The 16,154-nt window shown below is 37.2% G+C and overlaps 1 protein-coding gene across 1 annotated transcript in view; it reads left to right on the top strand.

The window, feature by feature from the left end:
- Window positions 1-16,154, top strand: part of Ak5 (adenylate kinase 5) — a 273,107-nt gene that overhangs the window by 45,645 nt on the left and 211,308 nt on the right. Inside the window, exon 6 of the mRNA XM_027935266.2 lies at window positions 11,272-11,463. Within this exon, the coding sequence (XP_027791067.2) occupies window positions 11,272-11,463 (192 nt within the window). The remainder of the gene's footprint in view (window positions 1-11,271; window positions 11,464-16,154) is intronic.

Below are 16,154 nucleotides of genomic sequence, written 5' to 3' on the forward strand. Positions count from 1 at the left end.
AACAGTTTTTTGTTTTTGTTTTTGGTTTTTTTTTTAATCCAATCTACTTCTGTTTTCTAATAACAACATTCAGTCTTTTCAAATTTAATGCAATATCTTATGACTTGGTTTTAAATCTATTATTTTACATGTTATTTTCTATTTGTCCACCCATTTTGTTTTTCTTTTTCTTGTTTTTTTAAATTAAATAATTTTCATTTTTAAATTTTAGATTGCTCACTATATTTTTTTTGTGGTGGTGGGGGGAGGGTACCAGGGATGAAACTCAGAGGCACACAACCACTGAGCCACATCCCCAGTCCTATTTTGTATTTTATTTAGAGACAGAGTCTCACTGAGTGTCTTAGCACCTCGCTTTTGCTGAGGCTGGCTTTGAACTCTCAATCTTCCTGCCTCAGCCTCCCGAGCCACTGGTATTACAGGCATGCACCAACATGCCCGGCTGTTATTTTTTTTAATACAATATTTTAATGCTTATTTAGAGCAGGGATCAGCAAATGAAGGGGCATGTGCCAATACTATGGGATTGATCACCATAATGTAACGAGGACTTGAGTTGGTTCTAAACAGGCTTTAGTCCTGTGAAGGTTGATTCACATACCCTTAGAGGGTATATATAGCCTTTCACTGGGCTAACCAAAGCCTTTCCTGGGTACAGGGTGGTACTTTCTAAAGCCCTTCCTCTATGGTGGGCCATATGGTCCAGTTTTTGTCCCTTGGCCTATGGTCTACTGAAAGCTCTGCTTAGAAATTATCTCCTTGTTAAATGTTAGTGAATCTAGCTCTCCATCTTTTCCCCCCCTTTTATAATGATCTAGTCTAGCTTTTATGATGATAGTATGTGTTCAATAAATGTTTAATGGGTAAAGTAGTAGTAATTTATTTTACATTTTTCCTGTAGGCAGAACAGAGAAGCAAATTTTAGCCCCGTGTTAGAAACTTCCCAGTTAGATTCAAGGAGTGATGAAAGGGTCTGATAACTAAGTACCCATTACAAGAAATGCTCAAGGCAGAACATTGGAGTTTAAATGTTCACGTTTTAAAATCATTAGTCAGGAGACCATGGAGATGATTACAGGTTTTGCATTAATTAGGGTTAGATAACCTCCAAGTTTTCCCCATATTTTAGCTTCTGTGATTCCTGTTTTTATTTCCACTCGGATCTTCCTTTTTCTTTAATATTGTGCTTCCTGGTTTCTGACAGTGTAGCTGATCTGAATTACTGAGCCTAGGCCCTCTCAACATATCTTCTTCAAGAACAGAGCAGTCAAAAGCATTCACAGTCAAAACAGGGAGAATCAGAATGAGCTCACTTTGCAGCATGACGCAGGGAATACAGGGAATCACTGATTCTTTTTAACAGAACGGTGGTTCAAATAAGGGCTTGAAAAGTGGGTAGAAGAAGATTGAATTGTCTGTGTAACAACTGACTTACTTGATTCAATGGGAGAAACACATCAGCAATTCAGAAATTTACTGTCATGTAGACAAAAGAGATAGCTCTGTTATTGCTCTTATGTATGTCTTTATTCTCATTCATTTAGTCAGCTTTGTTATGTTGGGACCTTATGACTTCCCAACATGTCACAAGTGGATTTCATGAACATTTTCTAGGGTTTGAAATGGAATGGTGTCTGCTTTTTTTTTTTTTTTAAGTTTGGGAAAAAAACAAGCATTTAATATTTTCCAATAACAATGGAGCACTGCTGAAGAGCATACGGTGATAATGAGTGGATGTATGTGGGGTATGGGAGCTACTAGGAATCAGATGAGCATGCTTATGTCTGGGGTCACTCTGCAGGGTAATCAGCTCCTTATCCTTAGTTGCTATAGTAGCCAGCTTTATGTTTAAATTTTTTTTTTTAATTCACAAGTGGTTTTGTTTATGATTTTTTGTGTGTTTTTTTATTTTTTTATTTTTTTGTTATTGTTGTTTGTTTTTTGCTGTGCTGGGTACTGAACCCAGGACTTCACACATGCTAGATAAGCTTTTCTTTCTTTTTTTTTTAAATTTTTTATTGTTGGTTGTTCAAAACATTACATAGTTCTTGACATATCATATTTCACACTTTGATTCAAGTGGGTTATGAACTCCCATTTTTACCCCATATACAGATTGCAGAATCACATCAGTTACACATCCATTGATTTACATATTGCCATACTAGTGTCTGTTGTGTTCTGCTGCCTTTCCTATCCTCTACTATCCCCCCTCCCCTCCCCTCTTCTCTCTCTACCCCCTCTACTGTCATTCATTTCTCCCCCTTGTATTATTTTTCCCTTTCCCCTCACTTCCTCTTGTATGTACTTTTGTATAACCCTGAGGGTCTCCTTCCGTTTCCATGCAATTTCCTTCTCTCTCCCTTTCCCTCCCACCTCTCATCCCTGTTTAATGTTAATCTTCTTCTCCTGCTCTTCGTCCCTACTCTGTTCTTAGTTACTCTCCTTATATCAAAGAAGACATTTGGCATTTGTTTTTTAGGGATTGGCTAGCTTCACTTAGCATAATCTGCTCTAATGCCATCCATTTCCCTGCAAATTCTATGATTTTGTCATTTTTTAATGCAGAGTAATACTCCATTGTGTATAAATGCCACATTTTTTTTTATCCATTCGTCTATTGAAGGGCATCTAGGTTGGTTCCACAGTCTTGCTATTGTGAATTGAGCTGCTATGAACATCGATGTAGCAGTGTCCCTGTAGCATGCTCTTTTTAGGTCTTTAGGGAATAGACCGAGAAGGGGAATAGCTGGGTCAAATGGTGGCTCCATTCCCAGCTTTCCAAGAAATCTCCATACTGCTTTCCAAATTGGCTGCACCAATTTGCAGTCCCACCAGCAATGTACAAGTGTACCCTTTTCCCCACATCCTCGCCAGCACTTGTTGTTGTTTGACTTCATAATGGCTGCCAATCTTACTGGAGTGAGATGGTATCTTAGGGTGGTTTTGATTTGCATTTCTCTGACTGCTAGAGATGGTGAGCATTTTTTCATGTACTTGTTGATTGACTGTATGTCCTCCTCTGAGAGGTGTCTGTTCAGGTCCTTGGCCCATTTGTTGATTGGGTTGTTTGTTATCTTATTGTCTAATTTTTTGAGTTCTTTGTATACTCTGGATATTAGGGCTGTATCTGAAGTGTGAGGAGTAAAGATTTGTTCCCAAGATGTAGGCTCCCTATTTACCTCTCTTATTGTTTCTTTTCCTGAGAAAAAACTTTTTAGTTTGAGTAAGTCCCATTTGTTGATTCTAGTTATTAACTTTTGTGCTATGGGTGTCCTATTGAGGAATTTGGAGCCCGACCCCACTGTATGTAGATCGTAGCCAACTTTTTCTTCTATCAGACGGCGTGTCTCTGATTTGATATCAAGCTCCTTGATCCATTTTGAATTAACTTTTGTGCATGGTGAGAGAAAGGGATTCAGTTTCATTTTGTTGCAAATGGATTTCCAGTTTTCCCAGCACCATTTGTTGAAGATGCTATCCTTCCTCCATTGCATGCTTTTAGCCCCTTTATCAAATATAAGATAGTTGTAGTTTTGTGGATTGGTTTCTGTGTCCTCTATTCTGTACCATTGGTCCACCCACCTGTTTTGGTACCAGTACCATGCTGTTTTTGTTACTATTGCTCTGTAGTATAGTTTGAAGTCTGGTATCGCTATACCGCCTGATTCACACTTCCTGCTTAGCATTGTTTTTGCTATTCTGGGTCTTTTATTTTTCCATATGAATTTCATGATTGCTTTCTCTATTTCTACAAGAAATGCCGTTGGGATTTTGATTGGCATTGCATTAAACCTATAGAGAACTTTGGGTAATATCGCCATTTTGATGATGTTAGTTCTGCCTATCCATGAACTAGTATAAAGATGGGTATATTTTTCCATCTTCTAAGATCTTCTTCTATTTCTCTCTTTAGGGTTCTGTAGTTTTCATTGTATAAGTCTTTCACGTCTTTTGTTAGGTTGATTCCCAAGTATTTTATTTTTTTTTTGAAGATATTGTAAATGGAGTGGTTGTCCTCATTTCCATTTCAGAGGATTTGTCGCTGATATACAGGAATGCCTTTGATTTATGCGTGTTGATTTTATATCCTGCCACTTTGCTGAATTCATTTATTAGCTCTAATAGTTTCTTTGTAGACCCTTTTGGGTCTGCTAGGTATAGAATCATGTCACCTGAAAATAGTGATAATTTAAGTTCTTCTTTTCCTATTTTTATGCCTTTAATTTCTTTCGTCTGTCTAATTGCTCTGGCCAGTGTTTCGAGAACTATGTTGAACAGAAGTGGAGAGAGAGGGCATCCCTGTCTTGCTCCAGATTTTAGAGGGAATGCCTTCAATTTTTCTCCATTCAGAATGATGCTAGCCTGAGGCTTAGCATAGATTGCTTTTACAATATTGAGGTATGTTCCTGTTATCCCTAGTTTTTCTAGAGTTTTGAACATAAAGGGATGCTGTACTTTGTTGAATGCTTTTTCCGCGTCTATCGAGATGATCATATGGTTCTTATTTTTAAGTCTATTGATGTGGTGAATAACATTTATTGATTTCCGTATATTGAACCAGCCTTGCATCCCAGGGATGAATCCTACTTGATCATGGTGCACAATTTTTTTGATATGTTTTTGTATCCGATTCGCCAGATTTTATTGAGGATTTTTGCATCTAGGTTCATTAGAGATATTGGTCTGTAGTTTTCTTTCTTTGAAGTGTCTTTGTCTGGTTTAGGAATCAGGGTGATGTTGGCCTTGTAGAATGAATTTGGAAGTTCTCCCTCTTTTTCTATTTCCTGAAGTAGCTTGAAAAGTATTGGTATTAGTTCCTCTTTAAAGGTTTTGTAAAACTCTGCTGTATACCCATCCGGTCCTGGGCTTTTCTTAGTTGGTAGTCTTTTGATGGTTTCTTCTATTTCCTCAATTGATATTGGTCTGTTTAGGTTGTCTATATCCTCCTGACTCAGTCTGGGCAGATCATATGACTTAAGAAATTTATCTATGCCTTCACTATCTTCTAATTTATTGGAGTGTAAGGATTCAAAATAATTTTTGATTATCTTCTGTATTTCTGAAGTGTCTGTTGTGATATTGCCTTTTTCATCCCGTATGCTAGTAATTTGAGTTCTCTCTCTTCTTCTCTTCACTAGCATGGCTAAGGGTCTGTCGATTTTGTTTATTTTTTCAAAGAACCAACTTTTAGTTTTGTCAATTTTTTCAATTGTTTCTTTTGTTTAGATTTCATTAATTTCAGCTCTGATTTTAATTATTTCTTGACTTCTACTTCTTTTGCTGTTGTTTTGCTCTTCTTTTTCTAGGATTTTGAGATGAAGTATGAGATCATTTATTTGTTGGTTTTTTCTTTTTTTAAGGAATGAACTCCAAGCAATGAATTTTCCTCTTAGAACTGCTTTCACTGTGTCACATAGATTCTGATATGTTGTGTCTGTGTTTTCATTTATCTCTAAGAATTTTTTTAATTTCCTCCTTGATGTCTTCTATAACCCATTGATCATTCAGTAACCTATTGTTCATTCTCCAAGTGATGTATGCTTTTTCCTTCCTTCTTTTATCGTTGATTTTCAGTTTCATTCCATTATGATCAGATAAGATGCATGGTGTTATCTCTACTCCTTTATATTGTCTAAGAGTTGCCCTGTGACATAATATATGATCTATTTTTGAGAAGGATCCATGTGCTGCTGAGAAAAAAGTGTAACTGCTTGATGTTGGGTGGTATATTCTATATATGTCAATTAAGTCTAGGTTATTAATTGTGTTATTGAGTTCTATAGTTTCCTTATTCAACTTTTGTTTGGAAGATCTGTCCAGTGGCGAGAGAGGTGTGTTGAAGTCTCCCATGATTATTGTATGGTGGTCTATTAGACTCTTGAACTTGAGAAGAGTTTGTTTGATGAACATAGCTGCACCATTGTTTGGGGCATAAATATTTATGATTGTTATGTCTTGTTGGTGTATGGTTCCCTTAAGCAGTATGTAGTGTCCCTCTTTATCCCTTTTGATTAACTTTGGCTTGAAATCTATTTTATTTGATATGAGTATGGACACTCCTGCTTGTCCGAAGTCCATATGAGTGATATGATTTTTCCCAACCTTTCACCTTCAGCCTATGTATGTCTTTTCCTATCAAATGCGTCTCCTGTAGGCAGCATATTGTTGGGTCTTGTTTTGTGATCCATTCTACTAGCCTGTGTCTCTTAATGGGTGAGTTTAAGCCATTAACATTTAGGGTTATTATTGAGATATGGGTTGTTCTTCCAGCCATATTTGTTTATTTATGTTACTAAACATGGTTTGTTTTCCTCTTTGATTATTTCCCCCCCCCCTTTACTGTCCTACCTCCCACTGTTGGTTTTCATTGTTATTTTCCATTTCCTCTTCCTGTAATGTTTTGCCGAGGATGTTTTGAAGAGATGGTTTTCTAGCTGCAAATTCTTTTAACTTTTGTTTATCGTGGAAGGTTTTAATTTCATCTTCCATCCTGAAGCTTAATTTCGCTGGATACACAATTCTTGGTTGGAATCCATTTTCTTTCAGTGTTTGAAATATGTTATTCCAGGATCTTCTAGCTTTCAGAGTCTGTGTTGAAAGATCAGCTGTTATCCTGATTGGCTTACCCCTAAATGTAATCTGCTTCCTTTCTCTTGTAGCTTTTAAAATTCTCTCCTTATTCTGTATGTTGGGCATCTTCATTATAATGTGTCTAGGTGTGGATCTCTTATGATTTTGCACATTCGGCGTCCTGTAGGCTTCTAGGATTTGGGATTCTGTCTCATTCTTCAAGTCTGGGAAGTTTTCTCGTATTATTTCCTTGAATAGATTGCTCATTCCTTTGGTTTGGAGTTCTGTACCTTCCTGTATCCCAATGACTCTTTAGTTTGGTCTCTTAATGTTATCCCATATTTCTTGGATGTTCTGCTCATGGTTTCTTAACAGTCTTGCTGAGCTGTCTATGTTCTTTTCCATTTGAAATACTTTGTCTTCATTGTCTGATGTTCTATCTTCTAAGTGTTCTACTCTGCTGGTAGTATTCTCCATTGAGGTTTTAAGTTGGTTTATTGCTTCCTGCATTTCTAGGATTTCTGTTTGTTTGTTTTTTATAACCTCTATCTCCCTGTATAGTTGATCCTTTGCTTCCTGGATTTGTTTGTGTAATTCATTGTCGAAGTGATCTTTCATTGTCTGATTTTGCTGTCTAATGTCTTCCTTGATACTCCAGATCATCTGAAGCATGTATATCCTGAATTCTTTATCTGACATTCCATCTGCTGCAGCTGTTACCTCTTCTAAAGTTGAGTTGACCTGCATTGCTTGTGGTCCTTTCTTTCCTTGTCTTTTCATACTGCTTGTGTTTCTTTCTGCTTGGTGAAACTGTTGTGTTTTTGAAATGTTTTTTCCCCCATATATTTATATTGCTCTTGTATAGTTGAAAAGTCTCCCTTGCAGGGTCGGGCGGCGGTCTGCCTACCTTGCAGGTGCGGACGGGGGCTCTGCTCTTCCCCTCCTCCAATTGGTGTGAGGTGTCTACCACGCCCGCGGACCCCTGGGCCTGTCCTGCTGGTCGGTCGCAGGTCTGCCTACCTTGCAGGCGTGGGCGGTGGCTCTGCTCTGCCCTTACTCCAATTGGGGTGACATGTCTACCACGCCGGCGGGTCGCTGGGCTTATTCCGGGCGCGGAAGGCGGCTCTGCTCTGCCCTTACTCCAATTGGGGTGTCGTGACTACCACGCCGGCAGGTCACTGGGCCTGTTCTGGGCGTGGGCGGCGGCTCTGCTCTGCCCCTAGTCCAATTGGGGTGACGTGTGTACCACGCCGGCAGGCCGCTGATCCGCCTGTCTGTCGCAGGTCTGCCTACCTTGCAGGCGCGGGCGGCGGCTCTGCCCTGCCCCTCCTACCACACCCGTGTACCACTGGGTCTCAGGTCTGCCCACCTTGCGGGCGCGGGTGGCCTAGATAAGCTTTTCTATACTGAATTACATTCCCAGCCATATTTTTTATTTATATCAAGGAAAGACAGCAAATTATCCACAATTAAGAAATTAAATAATTTTGCATATTCCCTTCCAGATCATTTTTGTCAGAGCTGAAGTTTAATTCATCCAGAAAAAAAAAAATTCTTACATATGCCATTCAATTTTTTTTTTTTACTTATTGATAGACCTTTATTTTATTTATTTATATGCAGTGCTGAGAATCGAACCCAGTGCCTCACACATGCTAGGCAAGTGCGCAAGACCCTCAGCAATTTAGGAAGTCCCTGTCTCAAATTAAAAACTAAAAAGAGCTGGACTCAGTGGTAAAGCATCCCTGGATTCAATCCCCAGGTTCTCATTGTCTCAGGTTTTGGTTTCAGCTACTACCTTCTGTTGATGGATTCCAAATTGTCTCTAGTACTATAAAACCCAATAGTAAGAGATAAAGTATAGTGATGACTACATATATAAGGCTACCTCTGACCTCATCATGTTATAAAGAAACACCTAAATTGCAGTCTGAAACAAAATGCAAAATGTATTAACATAAACCATTAAATTTGTTTTAAGTGCAAAAGGCAATAATTTTTAGATGCAAGACATTTTTATCTGCATCCAGTACTGATCTGGTAGCTCAGGGTATTGGGTTTCTTTTTTGATTGCTATTGTATCTAACTATACCAATATTATCAAATAAAAACAATATTACATTGTATTTGTCAGAGATTGTCTTCTAGAATTTAGTTAAAGTAAATTTTAAAATGTTTTCTTTATTTTATCAGGAAATGTTAAATATTACTGAAAATTATATTAAATATGAATTTTATGATATAATAGTCAATAAGAAAAAGTTTTAACTTTATGTAATCTCTTCATCATATATCCTACAAAAATTATGTGTGATTTTCAAAATTTTTCAAGCTTCTCAAAAGTGATTTACATGCTTTTAATAACTGGGAAATACATAAGTACCATGTCACAAGTTTCCCCCTTATTTTATAGCTGAGAAACCGGGGTTCAAAGGAATTGAACAGTATGGGTCAGAACAAACCTAATATATGGCAGATTCTAGATTAATATTCAGGATGATCTGATTCTAAAATTCATATTCTTAATCACTCTTTCTAGTGATTTCTTGTGGCTATGCTTATACAGCAGTGAGAATGTGGGAGGGAAGTCCGAGTGGTGTCTCAATCCTAACCCTAATCAATAACCAGTGGTGATAGTTAAATAGACTGAAATTTTGATAAGAAAGACTCAAAGGTGATGCTAAATGTTGGAGGCTTCTAGCTGAGAGGTTTGGGAAAGGAGTATTGCTACAATAAAAATAAACTAACAAATAAATAGGACAGGAATTTGATTTAGGTAGAAAAGTATGAGATTAATTTTGACCTTAGTAAATCAAAGTTAGATTAAGGCGTGCAAATAGCACTGTCACAGACACTTGAAAATACAGAGCTGAGAGACTGTTCAAAGTCAGGACTAAAAGTGTAGATTTGGAATCCATCAACAGAAGGTAGTAGCTGAAACCAAAACACTGGACAATGAGAACCTAGAGAAGGAAAAACATGTGATCTAAGCCTTGGAAAACACCTCCTCTTGGGTATTTGAGAAGGAAAAAATGTAAGCAGAAGGAAAAAATAACAAAATAAAAAAATAAGTTAAAGAAGAACCAAGACCACTCAATCTCCTGAAAACCAAAAAAAAAAAAAGTCTAAACAAGGCTGAAATTTGTTGAATTTATTTTGTGTGAATTATTTAACTTCATAATCACTCAGGGATGTAGATTTCATACCTCTCTATTGACAAATGAGAGAACACAAAAGCTTAGCAAGTTTAAGCCATATGCCCATTACTTGGCTGTTAAGGAGTTTTGGGTCAAAAACTGGAATCCATATCTCCCAGCTTCTGGAGACAAGTGGTCTCCACAGTGCACAAAGTAAAATATTGTGGTGTGTGAAAAAATCTTAAAAATTCTGATGATTGACTGGGTACAGTGGCACACACCTGCAATCCCAGTGACTTGGGAGGCTGAGGCAGGAAGATCACAGGTTCAGGCCAGCCTCAGCAACTTAACAAGACCCTCAGCAATTTAGGGAGACCCTGTCCAAATTAAAAAATAAAAAGAGCTGGAGGTATGGTTCAATGGTAAAGTACCCCTGGGTTCAATCCCCAGTCCCCCCAAGAGGAGTGTATCTCATACACTCAAGAGGAGTGTATCTCATTCTTTAAAAATTTTGTTTTTGAATGTATTTATAATGTGATCTTATGTTAGTATGGTAATGGACACATATCAGATCTACATGCATAATTTATAAGTACATGTTCATTGGGGTATATGCTCAAAAAGTTTATTACTGTGAAGATGCATTTAAAATTTTTGTAAAAGACATATTGAGTTTTTAAAAAAGAAGTTCTTTGATTTGGCAGCAGCTAAATTTGGTATAACATTAAATGTGTCATAAATAAAGATAACTATTTTAGAAAAAAAATGGAGAATATTGCTTCAAACAACTATGCAAGACTGCTTTTTGCCTTGTCTCATACTCAATAACAAACTGTATTTACTTCATCTGGTCATATTATCTTTTAAATTCAAACTAGTTTAATTTAGTTAAAATTGGTATTTTCAGGAATTCATGAAGGGCTTTGGGCCATTTGCTGCTTTGTGTTAGTAGAAGGAACAGAGAAGGCCTTGGACCAAGCAGACATAGTTCAAATACCAACTTTTACTTTATTGACCATGTGATCTCAGACAGGTTCTTAGTTTCTCTGAGGTTCAGTTTGCTCATCTATAAAATGGAGATAATGTTCATTTTATAAATTGCTGCAAAGTTTATAGTATTATAAAGAAATGGTTTGGCATTGGGCTTGGCATACAGTAGATAATTTTAAAATGGTAGGAAATAGAAATAGTAGCTGTAGACAACATTGTGGCCCAAAAGTCATTTCTCCTCTAAAATCAGATTGCACATAGTTTTGACAAAGTTTGTCCTATATTATTCTTAATTCAAGCTGGAAATTTATATGAGCATAGACTAAAAAGTGTTCCATAAATTCTGTAGGACAACTGCATATAGCCAGGTGGGTGGGGGATGCCATTTACATGGACTATGATTGGAATAGCTGCCCCTGGTATGTGTAGAGTGGCAGCCCAGGAGATATGCTGGTAAAAACTAGAGGGCCAAATACATGGCAGCCACAAGGCCAAGGGAAATGAATGCCAGGCCCACGCACGTGTTGGTGGGATACTGAATGCCTCTCTGCTCGTCCAATGCTCTCCACAGATCTGCACCCCTGACCTGGTGGTTTTCCTGGCTTGTGCCAACCAGAGGCTCAAGGAAAGATTACTGAAGCGTGCAGAACAACAGGGACGTCCAGACGACAATCTCAAAGCTACCCAAAGAAGACTAATGAATTTCAAGCAGAACGCAGCTCCATTGGTTAAATACTTCCAGGAGAAGGGGCTCATCATGACAGTAAGTTAGTTCTGCTCTTAGTGTCCACAAAAGAATGACCTGTCAGATTTCTAATTATCCTATGTTCTCATATAGAAATCCCTTTTGCTCTTAAAAGTGGTTTTTGGTGAAGTGTAAAACCAATCAAGAAAATCAATCATTTTTACCTGTTTGCCTTATTAAGACATAATGATTTTTTTAAAAGTCAGTTTGTGAAAGGTGATAAATTCTAACCTCGTCTACAATTCTGTAGTCCCTGAGTAAAAGAGTGTTTTTAAATGATTACTGGGGGTTGTTTTAAGCAATTCTTGCCCAACTTCTTAAATCTTTTGTCTTTGAAAATGTCACAAAATGGTAAGATTTATAAACAACAGTTGGCATAGTTTTAGAGTATATTTGGATTGTAAGTTTTGTTTATTGTGCTACCTAAAGAAATGAGATTCTGATTTGAGAAAAAAAAAATTCTGAGGGTTTGACTTGTCATAAAAAGTGATGATATATTAAAATGGGAGTCATTAATCTTTCTGCTCATTTATCAAATGCAAATATTAACAGATATAATACAGAAATCAGTGTTTTCCTAAATGTTTAGTTTGTTTTCTAGTTAATGGTATTCCATGTGCCAAGGAAAGATGACACTGAATCATTAGTTAATTCAGTTTTTAGAAATAAAAGGCTTAGCTCAATTGATGATTTCCCGCAATATCAGTTTCCAGTATTAAATCACAGGGAAACAAACAAGATTGTAAGCCATCTGAAGGAAGTTCTGTACAGGAAACCACAAAACCACAGCAGTTCCATGAGAGCAGAACCCTCCTCTCAGCCCTGACCTCTTCCCACCAGAACAAAGACCCTTGCGGGGGGGGGGGGGGGGGGTCACAAGCCCCCATAGAGAATTCTGTGAAACCAATGCATGTGTATCCCAATAAAATACACAGACATTTTCCACATTTAAGTAAATCAACTGACGCCCATCCACAGAGCCGCTGTAACCTTACAACTCCTGGGTTAAAACTTTCTTCATTAGACTAGGATGCCCTTAGACCTGAAAGAGACAGTCATGACATTTGAATAATGATCTTTTTGCAGTCTCAAAATATTCATTACATTTTGCTCTTTGAGTCAAAGTTGTCATGTCAGAGAGTTGTAAATTTGATCTGAAAATTATTCACAATGCCAGAGTTCATTTTTTGGTTTAAAACAGAGTAATAATAAAAATTGAGTAATAGGAAAGATTTAGGAAAATCAAGGAAAACATTTCTGTGGCTATTTTTGGTTGGGGGTTGTTGTGTATGTGTGTGTTTTCTCACCAATTACCACCACTGACTTCTGCATTGTATCATGAAAAAAAGAAATTTACCCTGTAGATCAAACCCCAACTGCAGTCTGAAAAGCCAGAGTTTTAATTGATGTTTGCAAGGCTTGAAGGTATTACCAGAGTGTTTCTGATTACTCCCTGCTTGTCACATTCGTCATCACAAGCAGAGCAGATTTCCCAAATGAATGCAGAGTGGGGATTGTTAATTCACTAATATTTTGCATGGAGGTGAAATGCCATTGCCTCTAATTGAGGGAGTCAATAACAATGTGGATGACAGCCTGTAACCTCACTGCTGAGACCAAATGAGCTTTAAGATAAACACCTCTAATTACCGGGAGAAGACTTGCCTTGGAAAGTCACCTTTTGGAAAGCAGTGAATACAGGCTAGGCTCTGGGGAATATAATTTGAAAAACAGTCTGACAAAGAAGCTGGTACTGCATCCTGAAACACTTGTTCTCTTTCAGAACTCAGATCATAGTTCGCTTTCGAAATTGAAGTGCATTTGATAGATCTTCTGCTTTTAAAAATGAGTTAAATATAAAAATAGTCATCCTGTGAATCACATGAATGTTAATATTTTAATAAAAAATCTGCAAGTTAATAGATTAAACCCAAATATATCCTTTTCCCTGTGGTCTCTCCACTGCCTGCCTTTGCTTCTGCCTGCTGCTCCTAGTGATTCATTTATTCATTTAGTAAATGTTAATTGAGAACCAAGATACTCTGTTAGATGCTAGGTAGGCAAAGCTAAATAAATAAGGGGTAAGGATCTTTGCTTTATTCACTGACATATTCTGAGCACCTGGAGTAGTACCTGCCCAACACATAATAACCCCTCCAAAAGTGAACTTGGCTTATAGTCTGTGGGAAAAGAGATACTAAATGATGGATTATCCAGTGTGATGATTGTGGAGTTATTAGGTGAGAGTGATTATTGAGTGTGAGAACGAGCATGGTTTCCTCACATATGTCATGCACTGTGTTAGGGACCAGAAGTCACTGTAGTGAGTAGAATAAACTTTCCCCACTCAGAATAAGAGGAATCATTTATCTCCAAAGAAGCCTTTTAAGAACCACAGGGACCATGTCTGTCCTTAATCCAGCTGAGAAATTTCATTTTGGTACTCGACTTCCTAGGGCTTTGGAGTCTCAACCCTCTCAACTGCAATCTCGACTCCACTGCCATTTAATAATTTCACGATGCCCACAAGGTGCTAAACTTGCTGTAAATTGTAGAGGATGTTACCAACATGGCAATGCTGTGGAGGTCAAATGAGAGAATGCATGTAACGTGATAATGGGTGGCAGTGCAGACACTGCCTGAGATGCACCATGCAGCCTCAGATTCCAGCTGTACCACCTGCCACCTGTGTGGCCTCCTGCAGGTTGCTTATCTTCTCTGTGACTTATCTGTAAAATGGACACAACCACCAAACCTATGCTCATGTGATTTCAAGGAGTAATGGATGTCCAGTGCTTAGAATGATGTTTGAAACATTGTAAGGGTAATTTGTTAATTAATATTATTTTATAGTTTTTGCATTTCTTCCTCTCAGTTCCTTCGCTTTCTCATGCTCATCTTCTGGAAACTATAATTACCATTGACAATTTCGTACTCTTTGAGGGAACTCTGTTGCCTTTTCTCTCATAGATAGATTATTGAATAAATCTAACATTCATAATTTAGGCTGTAAAAACTTCATGCCAAATTTACTTTTCTTTAAAAGTGTTTGTTAATCAGTTTTAAAATTGATCCAGTGTTTTCTTGAACTTCTATATTGCTGATGCAATCAAGCTATATGATGACTGTGTCTGAATAATGTAGTTTAATTGCAACAGATATCAGTCAATTCATTCTTTTTTTCTTTTTTACTTCATCATTGATTGGGCACTTGTTGATGGATTTGACTAAAGAATTAACTTCTTATTTTTTAGAAATATTTTTCCTAATTTTTGTATGTGTGTTAAAAATATCCCTTTGACTGAAGAGAAAAATCTAATAATAACAGCCAGGAAAAACGTGCTGTTGCCTGACTACTGTATCTTGTTGTCATGATTCCCGTCACATGGATCTCTTCATTTCTATTATTATGTTCTGTATACAGCATGAATTTAAATAACATGAAATCATAAAGCTTCTGTATTAGGGAATTCTGCATAGAATCTTCTCTGACATGTTTATGTGTTGTTTTTAACTTATCATCGTATTGGATAAAATTTCTTCTCGTATCTTTTATGGTTTTATGTTAATAATTAAAGATAAGGATGTGGTGAGTTGGTCAGATGTTATTCATGGGAATTTGAGTATTACTGAAACAAGGAAAGTTGCCTACTTAGCGTTACCAAGTGAGCTGTGCCTCATGACATTTTGGGGGACTTGAATTTTATAAAATTACAAAATTCTTGAATAATAATTTCCCTTTAGTAGAAATTCTTTAAAGCCGCAATAAAAGTGTCTATTTTTTAAATGTGATTTTTTAATCTTTATTTTTAAAAGCGTTTTTAAATTTTTTTTTTTAGTTATACACAGACACAATATCTTTATTTTGTTTATTTATTTTTATGTGGTACTGAGGATTGAACCCACACACTCTGCCACTGAGCCACAACCCCATCCCTTAAAAACTTTTTAAAACAAAATTTGTCTTTCTTTTAGTCATGCTTGGGTGGGTCTTTTGTTTTTGTTGTTGTTGTTTTGTTTTTGCGGTGCTAAGGATCAAACTCGGGGCCTCACACTTTTTAGGTAACAGGGAGCCATAATCCCCAGCCCAAGGCTTTGTAAGCTTGAAGCATTCTTTTGAAAATAAATGCAGTTTTGTTTATTTTTTGAAAAAGGAGTCTTTTTAAATGCTTGGAAAATGATAGGACAAGATGTAATGAATCTGCTATTTTTCAAAATATATTCAAAGCTTTACACCATTGAATGTTCCATTAAACTGGAAAAACAGGCCACTCTGCAGGGAAATGGCTGCACAGTTGTGTACATTGAACAAATGCTTCTTAAACGTGGGTGATAGTTAGTGAACAGCCACAGTTAACTTCAGACTGTGAAGTAAGCAAATGGTCATTTTCCTTCAGGACTTTTTGTAGGAGGAAGCAGAGAAGTATACTTAAAATGAGAAGGAAGCTGTAGTCACAGGATGTACAGAGAGGCTGACTAACTCATAGCCACGTTTACCAGCTGCAGCTCTTCAGGCAGGAAAGGTATGGGCTGAAAAATATCAAAATCAAGGTTGTTTCTTATTCACCAACACCAATTTTTCTGCCGAAGTAAACCCGGGCTATAGCAGGGCCCTATACTCCCTAATTTCAGTATTTACTAGATCAGAGAAAATATTTTTTTTTAATGGGGCTAGGATGAACTTGGATTTTTTAGTTTCACAAAGCGAA

This window comes from Marmota flaviventris, chromosome 10 (assembly GCF_047511675.1).
Source record: "Marmota flaviventris isolate mMarFla1 chromosome 10, mMarFla1.hap1, whole genome shotgun sequence".
In the NCBI taxonomy this organism is placed as follows: Eukaryota; Metazoa; Chordata; class Mammalia; order Rodentia; family Sciuridae; genus Marmota; species Marmota flaviventris.